The 13,187-nt window shown below is 40.1% G+C and overlaps 1 protein-coding gene across 23 annotated transcripts in view; it reads right to left on the bottom strand.

The window, feature by feature from the left end:
• SLMAP (sarcolemma associated protein) overlaps positions 1–13,187 on the bottom strand; it is a 77,127-nt gene that overhangs the window by 30,101 nt on the left and 33,839 nt on the right. For 13 of the 23 annotated variants that reach the window (XM_066195371.1, XM_066195383.1, XM_066195375.1 and 10 more), the window contains exons 4-12: positions 7,353–7,425; positions 6,497–6,533; positions 5,018–5,080; positions 3,922–4,017; positions 3,574–3,645; positions 2,744–2,884; positions 2,000–2,137; positions 588–756; positions 451–501 (exon numbers count right to left, since the gene is read on the bottom strand). In XM_066195371.1, the coding sequence (XP_066051468.1) occupies positions 451–501; positions 588–756; positions 2,000–2,137; positions 2,744–2,884; positions 3,574–3,645; positions 3,922–4,017; positions 5,018–5,080; positions 6,497–6,533; positions 7,353–7,425 (840 nt within the window). The remainder of the gene's footprint in view (positions 1–450; positions 502–587; positions 757–1,999; positions 2,138–2,743; positions 2,885–3,573; positions 3,646–3,921; positions 4,018–5,017; positions 5,081–6,496; positions 6,534–7,352; positions 7,426–13,187) is intronic. The other 10 variants (XM_066195373.1, XM_066195380.1, XM_066195388.1 and 7 more) reach the window with 1 other exon arrangement.

The following is a 13,187-nucleotide window of genomic DNA, read 5'->3' as shown; positions in this document are numbered from 1 at the left end:
AGATTTGGGTTTTGGTTCTTTACAAACACAGCATTTTGAAATGTACCTGGCTTTTCATACCACCTCCTCACAAGTACTAATCAGACAAACCAGGCAAAGTTTGATGTGCCTCCTACTACAGATCATCTTGCTGTTTGTTCAAACGTCTAAGAGGTTATTAACTCCGAAGAATTACTGCCTATTACATGCATATACATGTGTTCATATATATAAAAAAGTATTTTAAATCTAACAACTTGAGGGCCCCGGGCCAGAGGGCAAACCCGCAACAGCAGCACCCTCTGCCGGCCCTGCCCCGACACGGACCACCAGTCCAGGAGAGCTCCCTACTGGGATAACTGGGAATCAGATTTCTTCTGCCAGACACCGAGACGACAAGATTATCATAACAAAAGTAATGGAACAGCAAACCCGGAAACCAGCTTGAAACGAGAAATTCATCACACCTACCTAAGCTGTTGTGTTCTTTAAGAGTTTTCTCTTGAAGGTGCTCTAACCGTACTGTAAACAGAAGTCCAAGAAAAAGGTATTTCACAGATTAAAAGAAAAAACAAATAATCAAAGTTTCCTCCCTGCTATTGACTAACCTTGTAAAGCAGTTAGTCGCTCATTGGTGAAGTCATTATCAGCCTGCAAAGCTTCTATTTTTGCTTGAAGCTCTTGTTCTCTTTCTTCCATTTCATCTATTTTATGCTGCAATTCCTTTTTCTCAGCCAATCCTTTTTGTTGGATTTCTTCTTGTCTTCCTTCTGCTACCTGCTCAAAAAGACCATTAAAATCCCCTCAAAAATCAAAATTAACACGTGCAAGAATAGAGCTTCTTGATTTTTATGGAACTAAATGTACATAAGTAACTTTCTTTGCTAATCAGACAAAGAAAACAAAAAAAAAAAGCAAAATCTATTACCTTCATACAAATTTCACTTCAAGTAGACTGAGAAAAATCTCAAAATATCTTAACTAAATTCTTGACTGAAAAACATTAATTTTACAGCAACAGTAAAGGGCCCTAGAACTAAGAAATGCCCAAAGTCTCCAGCACCTCAATTCCATTAAAACCCAAGAACCCCTCTGAACTGAATGTACACTGCACAGACCACCTTGATAGAAAGCGACATCTTTTTTCTTACTGGATCTCAAGAAGGTAAGTTTTAAACAGTCTCCTCCCTCAAAACATGGTAATAAGTTTCAGTTTTGATCCTTCTGGGTGTACTCATCATCACCAGCGATCACCCCGTTACTGGGAAACCAACTGCATTAAGACCAGCAATTGAACATTTTAGTTTGGAAAGAAAGATTTCTCTGAGGTATTGAACTAGGAACCTAGGTTCCAATTCCAGTATTTACCCAAGATAAATGTCTCAGGTCTCCAGAGATAACACCATTACCTTCCTCCTCCACAACTCCTACTTATCTAGATTGGAGACTCTTGGAGAACAGGCTTTATCATAAAGTGATTATTTTGTTCTCCAGCATAAAGGACTTTAAATATTCATATACTTAGATATTTAGTTTAATATCAAACTTGATAGCAAGATGTTAGATGAGCCATATTATTACAATGTGGTGGACTAGTTATGTTCGCTGTAACTGCATGAAGAGGTAACAGGAAATGCAAATTTATTTCTAATTCTAGATTTTATTCCTCTTACCCTTCAGATGTTTAACTTGAAAGCTATTAATCCAAATAAAAGCAGCTGAATATAAAATTTTATACTACACATCATTTTACAGTATAATCTATTTCAGCCCCAGAAATACTGTTAACTTTCAAAGTGAATGAAGAGGGAACCTTTTTAGGAAGTTACTTAACTGATGACAGTTACAATTACATTAAAACAGAACCTAGAGAACATGCAGATGATATGCATCATTCTGTTGTTAACTGTTGTTTAACAAGTTTCTTAACTTTTTTGTTTGCTGCATTAAAAATCAAACTGTACTTATTAGTTCCATTTATCACAGTTCTATCATAAGTCAGATGAAATTCTGTCAGTACCTTTAGCTTGTCAGAAAGATCTTTAATTTCATTTACAGCTCCATTGTACTTATTAGCTAATTCCCTTAATTCTTCCTGAGTCCGCTCATTCATTTCTTTCAGGTGTGTACATTCATCTTCTGTATTACTTAAACTCCGCTGTAAGGAAATTATTATGCAATAAATAATAACAAAAGACAGACAATAAACTACCAAACATTGCAGATGATATTTTTTCCAAGCACTATGTATGCACAGGATGCCAACTAGTCTTATGAGACTTCTTGACCAAGGGAATATAGCAAATAATGATAAAGGAAAGGAAAATAAAGGAAAAGAGAATAATGCAAGATGTTATGGGGGCAGAAATGTTACTTCAAAAGACTGTCTAACACTTCAACTGTAAAAGCTCATTGTAAAAACTCCTTTTAAGCATACTTTTCACAAGTGGTTAAATGTATGTTTTCATAAGTGCTGCAGTTTAGACAAGGTCTTACAGCATTTTTTTTAATGCACGTATGTCATTTTCCCTGTGTATGTCCCCCCCACAGTAATTTCTGTAAGACAGCATCATGAATTTTGAAAGCAAAGAGAAAAGGGAAGAGCTGTAAGAATAGTTTCTCATTAAGGGTTTAAAAATCTTAGGCCTGCAAGTGTCAGAGTACAACAGATACTGACATATTACAGCAACAAAGCCAGGATCTAAACAGCAGCAGTTACAGCTATTTCAGCACTTCCAGAAGACCAGAAATGAAACTTCAGTACCTCCACTTCAGACAATTTTCTGACCACTTCAATTTTCTCCTGAAGGACCCGCCTCAGGGACTCTTTGGCTGTTGTCTCATAGTTGTGTTTGTCTTCCTGTAATGCTATAAGCTCTTTTCGTATACTGTCTTCTGTTTGATTCTGTACATACAAAATAATTCAAGAATAGAATAATTACTGTTTTGCTCATTAAATAAATTAGATTTAGCTTAGATTGTGATAAAGCCTGTTCTATTAAAAATGTTTTGCAACCTCTGATAGATGAGAAAATGTTACGTACACATCAGTGACGAAAGATTCTTGACCTGACTGGGTATAAGTAAGTTTTTTTGAAGTGTATGTATAGCAGCACACATTGAGTGGTCAGTTTTGATCCCAGGAAAATTATGGCACTTTTTTTGGGCACTGCTAAGACAATGTCAAGCCTAGGAGACATAGAACTGGAGAAGCCAGGTCCCAGAGGAAAGACCTTAAACAGGACCTGCATAAAATGTTCTTACAATGTAGATAGTTGAGAGGAAATAGAAATAAAATAAAAATTAAAATCCAAAGCAGGCACAGGTGGCCTAAACACCAACCAGGGCAGCACATACTTGTAACTCTGAATACCAGACAGGACATGGGCACTGAAAACAACAGCCACTTACTGAGATGCCTTGAAATACAGAGCAGATGTAGTGTCTTTGTGCTACTCAGATTATCAAAGTTGCATAGGCTCATTTTGGAAAGTTTATGTTCCAAATGCTTTCCTACAACTAGCTACTTTCAAAACACTTGTAAAGAGCTGCCTTTCAGCATTCCTAATATTTGACTTGAAGTGAACTACTTACCTTTGAACAAGCCTGTAATTGATTTCCCATAACCTCTAGTCTTGATAGCAGCCTGTCTTCATCTATTAAAGCCTAGAAGAAAATAAGTATTACCTTAGAATTATCACATGTTTAATATAGTGCCAGTAGAGTTCTGCTTTAAAGAGCTGAATTTTGGTGGAGTGCTTACTGCTAATAGCTATTTTAAAGGTACACGATCACTAAATTTATTAAACATTGTCTTTTGCAGTTTTAGAAAACCACCATAAAAAGTTTTTATTATTTCTGCTGCTTTTCCCCCTCATTAACAGCTAAAATTTATATGGCAGTACACAGTTCAGTCCATAAGGAAAGGATGTCTGCAGATACCTGCCAACTAGTATCTGAAGCCTCTTGTGTGACAGCAAGTAGTCGCTGAAGGGTTGCCAACTTCTGTTCCAACATTTGTTCCCGATGTAAGGCTTCCTGTGAAGAGAGCAGGGCACCAGTCAGTTCAGCTAGAACAACTCAGGAAATCAGAAGTAACAGAAGAGATCCCAAAAAATACAACAAAAAAGGAAATGCGAGTAGCAAACACAACTTATTCAAAACCATAATAAGCCCATTCCATTTTATCCATCCACAAACTTATTTGGATAGTTTAATTAGAAAATGCTATCCTAGAACCACAGGTTCCTAAACCCTTAATTTTTCATGCTATGTTGCACATGCTGAGGACATACTCTTATTATTCCCAGGACTTAAAGATACTTTGTCTTGTCAATAATTTGAGCAACAAAACTGCAGACACCAAAAGACAGGTTGGCACTTTCCATGCAATGAGCTGGTCATCCTCAAATGAGGTCACAAAAGAGAAATGCCACGTAAGAACTACTATTTTTGTTTGATTTTTGGTTTATGACAGGAAGATAGAAGAGTGTCTTTGATAACTCCAGGATATGGAGAGTGAACAGACTGATGAGTGAATGTGTATTCGGCTTCCAAAGAAAGAGCATCTGCATGAACTCCTTCCTACTATGTCAGCAAATACATATAAAGATAGCATTTATCTCAAAAGCCTTGATGTGAACAAATAAAAATCAGCATTATCAAACAAAGCCAGGCAAAATAAATCAGTAGAACTCATACACAGTTAAACCTGGACAGAATTTACCAGCAAAAAAGCTTACTTTTTTTCCCCAGAAAGCAAATTTTATCATCCTTTCTAGAGTTTAGTTTTATCTATCAGCACACAGTTTAACGTGCTGCCATTTCACAGTGTAACTCTTTTGTGACATGACATCTTGGGAAAAGCACACCTATTAATCTGACACAGAAGCAGGCACAGAAAGATGCCAGTGAGGAGAAAGAGCTGCCAGCACTGTCCCTTTCTCTGTAGTTTCCAATAGATACAAGCCACAAGATAAGACGTGTGTTTTGAACAAAAACATTCAGCTAAACTAAATGCCCTTAAAAGAAAACTTACTTGTAGATACTGTGAAAGCTGAAACAATTCCTGAGAATACATACTGGGAGTGTTAGCAGCAACCTGAAAAAGAAGACAAGTAAGAATCTGAATGGTTTGGATTTTTCATTAAACACAAATAACGCAAAATTCACTTAAATCTAATTACAAAGGTAAACTTCAGATTATCTAATAATAGCATTTTCCTTCATTTCTTGTTCTGTTACTATTTATGCTTTTTTTAATCACAGAACTTCCCAACTTGGGACTTGGGCCCCACTGTGTTTTCCTGCACAAGTTCTTGAACCACCCAACACACCAATGAGTTTAAAGCTTTTGGTACAGTTGAGACCAAACTGACAAAAAAGAAACAAGGGGCACAAAAGTGAAGCCATTCACCCCAAGGACAAACACAATCCAGGGGCTTCCAACTCGATGTCATCACACATGTTACGACCGCATATTTCCTGCAAACCTATGAGTTATCATCATCACCCTTTATAAGTCTCTATTTCAGAATTAAGGAATACCCATATTATCTTTGAATAATAACCAACTGTTCTACACTCGGAGAGAAGCGGGGGGGGGGGGGGTGGGGTGTCTGTGGGTTTATTTCAGCCAATCTATTTATTCACTAATTCTTGTAAGCTTCCTACACTGAAATAATTTTTAACTGTTTTCCCACAGTCATACCTGCAGTCCTTCCTCAGGATTTCTACCCTTGCCCTGGATTCAAGCCAAACATTGTTTTGAAATCTCAGCTTAAACACAGCCTACAGATTCCTCAGGCTGCTGGTTACACAAATAGGTTTTCACAGTTTCTTGAAATTTTGTTCTTTGTGAGTAAAACTCTGACTAGAACCCATTTAAGCTAATCCTTCATTTTAGAGACTAGAGGAATAATCAACTCCTGATCACTTTACTCAAGGAAGCATCTATTAAAAGCTTTTCTACAAGTCCCCCACGTTAGCAAAACTGAGTTCAAGAATTACACTTAACAATACTGACTCCATGACTCTACAGTGAGCAACTCTGGCTATACAAGAGAGGCAGAGACGTTTGGTCTCAGCCTTCCTTGGGAACATGACAGTGCTCTCCAGATTGTGCAGCGCAGCTTCTCCTCCATAAAAAACATGATATAAAGAAAACAGACCTCATCCAAACACCAAATCACGAGCTACTCTTGGGTCCCACAGAACATCAGGTATTAAATTATGCAAGACCTGTTAGTCTGTCAATCTGTACCTGGAAATTAACCATCTTGACATCAATGGTTTTGTTCCAAAGCCATGTTTCAGGTGCCACAATGTAAAAAGTCACCTTCAAATATACACTGTAACACTGCATTACTTCTCTACCTTAAATGTAACTCAAAATATTAAACTAGGTAAAAACATATCAAAATGTTACTGGACAGACTTCACTATTTCTCCATCTTTATAACAAGTCTGAAATAGTATGTGTCTGAATAAGGTATAAACCAGCAAATTACTGAGTTACCTTGTCAACAGGACTTGGTAATGGAGCATGGATAACACTAAAAAATAAAAAAAGAAGCAGACACAAAATGCATAAATGTTGTACTTGGATATTTTCATCAGAACTAAAAATATAACACCATACATTTTTACTATTTTTTATTTGGACATGAAATTACATGGAAAATCTTCTATTTACTTTTACTTATCACATCACAAGCAAGCAAAGACACCCTAAAACTTCATGCAAGTATTTCTGGATACTAATGATAAAAAGATGTTTAAATTAGCAATAAACCCCACAAAATTCTTGATAATGAAAGTGACTAACATTATGCCATTTGTGATTAGCACTCAGTGTGAACAAAATGTTAAAGTTTTTGGTTTCTACTGCTCTTGAAAGATTTCTCAAAAATGGGCATATACACAGAACATGCTGTCAATACTCATCTGAGTTTCCACTAGCTTCACTTTAGTCGAGTCTATGAGCATTCAAAACAGCCAAAATAATAACCACAAATAAAGAAAGAGGGCAGGAGAATTTGCTTATTTGCTTTCTTTTTCTTTATATTCTTCTGTTTCTAGTACCCATTTCGGCAGAGTAAACCACAGTCAGAAAAGCACAACTACATGAGAATTTTCTTCTTCTTTTAGAGAACTTCTTTTTTCTTTACAGTTGTCTTAATTACTAAAAACAACAAGCAAATGAGGGTTTTTTTTTTCTCACATAATTCCTGCAAAAGAACCATGCACTCAGTTACTTGCTTTGCAGGATCATGGGAAAAGAAACTGCTCCCACTACGATTTTAAACATAATATCCATCAAACCCTCATCATACAGTAGTTGAATTTTAGTACATGCAAATACATATTCTTACTCTGATCGGAATCGAGCTTCCATTCCATCTGGAAGGAACAGCTTGATTGTGGAGACTATACATCCATGGGTAACTGAAAAGAAACAAATACTAAGTCGTTCTGATCCACTACTACTTAATTTTAAGTTCAGTGCTTAATGTTATAGTAACCAAGCAAACTGCCTTAAGAAACCTTGAGACAGGAAAAGAGGAGGAGGCAGGAACACCTTCAAGCACCAGTGCCTGGGTCTGCCTTCTCAAACCTCCTTCTGGACACAGGAAACGTCATCATTACAAACTTGAAGAGATTATACTGTGTACTCAGTCCTGGCTGTGGAGCAGTTCCAGTTCCAACTCTTCCACGTGCAGCAATACCTGAAACTTGTCTTTACTATAGTAAGTTTAAAAAGTGAAAGTTTAGATCATAAAATGAGTGAAGAGGAATGCATCTTACCTGCACCAGGTAAAGGGAATGCAGAGGTATAAACAAAACAACGGGCCGCCTTTTTGATAAGATTCCGACAAGCATACCCAGGGACTTAAAAGGTAACATGTCCAATTTGTGTCACCAACACTTACTACAAGATCTGCAACTTGCCAAGCGATTATTATTTACAAACAAGGATGGAAAAGGAAATGCGGAGGAAGCGTGTAGGAACCACTGAGAAGTACATTCTTTCAAACACCATAAGCAGCATTCAATACAACACATTTCTATTTTGGGGTGCTTGTAGTGCATATCTACTGCATAGCCCCAGACAAGTGGTCTTTCATTCAGAAAAGGACTTGCTCCTTGAGGACTAAATTCAAGATTCTTTCAACTCGAGAAAGACCCTAAAGAATAAGAAGAGGAAATGCAATACTTGATTCTTACATCAAGTTCAAACTTTCTACACAATGTTATAAAATGTTACTGATACCATGTTCAATGCCTTTGTGAACAGTCCAATTACGTGTGAGTTTTGGTTGATTTTTTTTCCCTGTATGGTTGCATGAATTGGGAAGTAAAAATTATTTCCAGATACATGGAAAGATAGCTAAGATAGCTGCACATTGTTCCCAAAACACTATCACAAGTGAGACACAAATGAGTGTGTGGCCACCCATCATGTACCACCATACCTCCAGCACCCACTAACACACAAATAGCTGCTCTCCTTTCTTGGTTATTAATACCTGTAAAACAGTGAATCTGGCTTTGAAAAAAAGGGCAATGGGCGTTTTAGGACACTGGTAATACTCCAGGGAAATGAGACAGGTTTTTAAGGAAGCTACCTCAATAGAATCTAAAAATACAGAAGAAATGATCCAATGAAGACAAGCTGGTTTTAACCTTTATTTAACTAATACTTTGGAGATGTATTTTCCTAGCTAGAGCATCTTGTTTTCTCAAGCTGACCAGGCAAAATATTAAATTTACATGCCAGGGCAGAACAGACGAAACTGCAGGGTTTGGGGTCTTTATTTACAATGGAATAAAACCAGTTTACAAAAGCATTTAAAAAAATACATTAGCAATATTAGCTGTACCCTATAATTAGCTGTACCCTGGCAGAATTCTCTCTTTAAGAGGAAATCAGTGATTTTAATAAGGAAACATTAAGATACCTAACATTAAATACCAACAGACAGCTTTGCCTTTGGGTCACATATAAGGTAGGTCTGCTGTAAAATTACATAATTCTGAAGTTTTTCTGTCAACAGATAGACTGACAAAAATGTCCTAAAATCTGCAGGAGCTTTATTTGTCTCAAATTAAGATATAACAGGCATCTAGCAAAAGGTCTCAAAGAGACAGTGACTGGAAAAATGTACCCAGCATTTTCACAGACTTACAAAATTAAATTAGTAAGAAAGGAAACAATATCCAAACTCTGCAGTCTGATCTTTAGCTATCAGTTCACTGCAATTGGAGAAACAAGGAGAAAGCCTGAGGTAAAGCAACACAGAAAAAACATGAATACAGTTCTGACTGCACGGAACAGCAGCGACGGTTTAAATTCAGGTCTATAGTATTTCTTTTGAGAAAGTAACAAGAAAAGGCAGTAAAGCAATCCCTGGTTTCCCAATAGAGCTGAGGCAGCCCCTGTCCCTATATGTTACCCCCCTCTCCATCCCACTCACCTCCGGGCGCTCCGCGGGGCCGCCGCTCCCGCCCTGGCGGCGGCACAGCCGCCATTGCGCAGCGCCACCGCCAGGGGGCGCCCCAGCGTCACCCACCGCGGCCCCCGGGCCGCCCCGCCCCGCCCCGCCCCGCGCGCGCCCTTCGGGGCGGGAACAGCCGCCCCACGGACACCGCCCCCTCCATGGGTCACACAGCCGCCCCACGGACAGACACCGCCCCCTCCATGGGTCACACAGCCGCCCCACGGACAGACACCGCCCCCTCCATGGGTCACACAGCCGCCCCACGGACACCGCCCCCTCCATGGGTCACACAGCCGCCCCACGGACAGACACCGCCCCCTCCATGGGTCACACAGCCGCCCCACGGACAGACACCGCCCCCTCCATGGGTCACACAGCCGCCCCACGGACACCGCCCCCTCCATGGGTCACACAGCCGCCCCACGGACACCGCCCCCTCCATGGGTCACACAGCCGCCCCACGGACAGACACCGCCCCCTCCATGGGTCACACAGCCGCCCCACGGACAGACACCGCCCCCTCCATGGGTCACACAGCCGCCCCACGGACAGACACCGCCCCCTCCATGGGTCACACAGCCGCCCCACGGACACCGCCCCCTCCATGGGTCACACAGCCGCCCCACGGACACCGCCCCCTCCATGGGTCACACAGCCGCCCCACGGACAGACACCGCCCCCTCCATGGGTCACACAGCCGCCCCACGGACAGACACCGCCCCCTCCATGGGTCACACAGCCGCCCCACGGACACCGCTCCCTCCATGGGTCACACAGCCGCCCCACGGACACCGCCCCCTCCATGGGTCACACAGCCGCCCCACGGACAGACACCGCCCCCTCCATGGGTCACACAGCCGCCCCACGGACAGACACCGCCCCCTCCATGGGTCACACAGCCGCCCCACGGACACCGCTCCCTGCATGGCGTGAAACAGCTGCCTCACATCCATAGCTCCCTCCACGGTGTAAAACTCCGCTCCTGCTCCACCTGCTATTCCACACTTCAGACATGAGCTTGCTGGTCCATTCCAAAACACGGAGCTGCCCCACATTCCCACAGCTCCAAAACCCCTGAGACAGGTTCTGCTGCACTAGAGCATAATGGCAACACAGAAACCATTTCTGTTTGTCTATATTTTTGCTTCCTAGAGAGACAATTCGCCAATGATGCTCTCATTTTTGTTTTCATTCATTAACGTGGTACCCAGCCCTGAGGAGCCCCCCACACCCCTCGGGGGTCTGTGCACTGCCCTGCAGCAGACACTGGGCTCCCCACTTGCATGACCTCCCTCAAACATCTCAGGACAGAAGAGATGTATGAGGGCTCCAAACCCGACTAGAAACAAGTGCATAAACTGCATCTGAACTAAATCATGCTGGTATTATTTGACCTTGCTCTGCAATGCTGCTGCTCCTTTCCATGCAGGTACATATCACCAGTTAACTCGGAATGCTCTGGCACCAAGTGGGAAATTCAGAAAGTGCAAAAAGAATATAAACCACACTAACAGAGAAAAGCACAATGAGATGTTAATAAGTACTGTATTAAGGAGGGGGTAATGGCCAGGCCCCCGGACTTGTCAGTAATACTGCAAGTGGACAAATAAGGAAGCAGAAGGGACGCAAACACTTCTCCAGGACCTGTTACTAACTCTGGCTTAGCAGCAGGAAGCTGAGGAATTGGTGCTCATACCTGACAACCTGAAAAATCACATACTGAACATGCCACTATTTTAATGAATCAAATCCAGGTCACATTTGCAAGGAAATTACTTACTAAAACACAGCCTGAAAATAAAATAAATGTATTCTAGCAATACTGACAGAATTCAGAATTTACATGGGCAACTAGACTGGCTCTGTCCTGTCATTACCTTATAATTACACACAGCAGATTGCTGAAATGTCTTGTGCAAGTAAGGCATTATGTAAATATCAGAGGGCAAAGTGCTTTTAAAGGGAATCACCAATTTAAAAAACTACTTTCCTGTCTGTTTCATGACTAGATTAACAGTAACATCTAAGATTACTGAAATAAACTGGTAAAAAACCAATGTTTATATGCATTCCAACTGCATCCATAGGTAAACACCCTGTGATGATACAATCTTCATTCTCTGCTTGGGGGAGCAGAAAGGGAGGAAAGCAAACTTGTATCCTCTTCCTCATTAGGCAGCTCAACACGTTCATGAGTAACATGATCACAGCCTCCATGTTCAAAGCCAGAGAAAAGGACAAGGAAGGCTGCATAATCTGATCCCTCATTACACAAAAGCCAGGTCACCTGCATTTGTGTAATGTATTGTGCTTTGTAAAACTAACATAAAACCACAGCAAATAACTACGACTGGCAAAAATTCATGGCAAGAATTTGCTTACTATGAGCTTTCCACAAGTGTTCCCATGAACTGCAATGTGATGGAAGGCCAAGTCAAGCCCAATTTTTCTTCCAACTAAATCTTATAATAAAAATTGTTTTAGTCTAAATACACTTGAAGAAATTCAGTTTGTCTTAGCAAGGACAGCATCTCATCAAATTAACAGCTCCAAGTTCATTAGATGTAGTGTATTCCTTTGACTCCTTCCATGTATACTGCTAGTATTCATAAATGTTTGCAATCACTTCACATGGGAACATTTTAAATAACTCCTAGGCAGTTTCAGCTGGGCATCTGGAGGTGAATCTTTGCAATTATAATCAATTATAATCATTTTTGAGAAGAGTAAAACAACGTGATGAGACCATCACTACAATGAATCACTCAAATCCTACAGCTCTGAACGCTCTCCATGACAAAATACCACCACCACCACCACCATTACTTAACAATGTTTTCTTTAAAGACATTCATTAACCTTCCTCTGATACTTCAGATCTGAGAATTACAACCCGGTCAGGCTAAAGACAAAATTCATGAGTAACAGAGCAGGTGCCACCTTTTTGTTTTGTTAACTTAATGCACTTTAAGAAATTCTCCTGTTGTACTATGGTTTGGTTTCTTGGGCTTTGGTGGGGGTTGATTTGAGAGAGGTTTGCTTTAATAGACTTTTCATTTATTTGATTGTTTGAAAGAACTTTATCAGCCTTCCAATTGAATTCCATTTTTCTCTGATAAACTTCTCTTTAAGGATAAGCTCTATGAAGGTCTTATTCAGTAAAGAAATAAAGGGGTGATGGCAATTGACATTTTATTGCCAAATCTGCGTGTTACTGAGTAGGTAGGATTCTACAGAACATGGCCAGAAGTTCAACACTTAGAGAAAGTGGCAGAACCATTAGGGAATTTTAAAAAGTCTTGACAAAACTGATTACAATCTTAAAATCCCCATAGAGATTAGTCTCCAGATACATAAAGAAATGGTTCCTGAAATACTATGTATTTTCAAAAGAAAGGAGATTAATTATTTAATTAATTAACACAGATACAGAGCTATAGCCATAATACAAGATCTCCTGACCGTGCATACTGGCAAGAAGACAGTAAAAAAAACCAAACCAAACAAAAATGCCATCACCTCATTAGACAGCAACTTTTCTCTATTTTAATTTTTAAGTACTTGCAGAAATCAAAATCAGTAGCTGTCACATAAAGAAACAGTGAGTATTTGTTAAAGATACAAATTTAGAATTTGTATCTTTACAGAATAAGATACAAAGAATTAAGTTAGCCTGTTTCAAACCTACATTGACTACTGGATCAAGAA

The sequence above is a fragment of the Chamaea fasciata genome, unplaced genomic scaffold (assembly GCF_029207755.1).
Source record: "Chamaea fasciata isolate MVZ Bird 193981 ecotype frontalis unplaced genomic scaffold, bChaFas1.0.hap1 SCAF_13, whole genome shotgun sequence".
Classification (NCBI taxonomy): domain Eukaryota; kingdom Metazoa; phylum Chordata; class Aves; order Passeriformes; family Sylviidae; genus Chamaea; species Chamaea fasciata.
The sequence above is the reverse complement of the archived record's forward strand: the minus strand, read 5'-3'. Positions and strand labels throughout refer to the sequence as shown.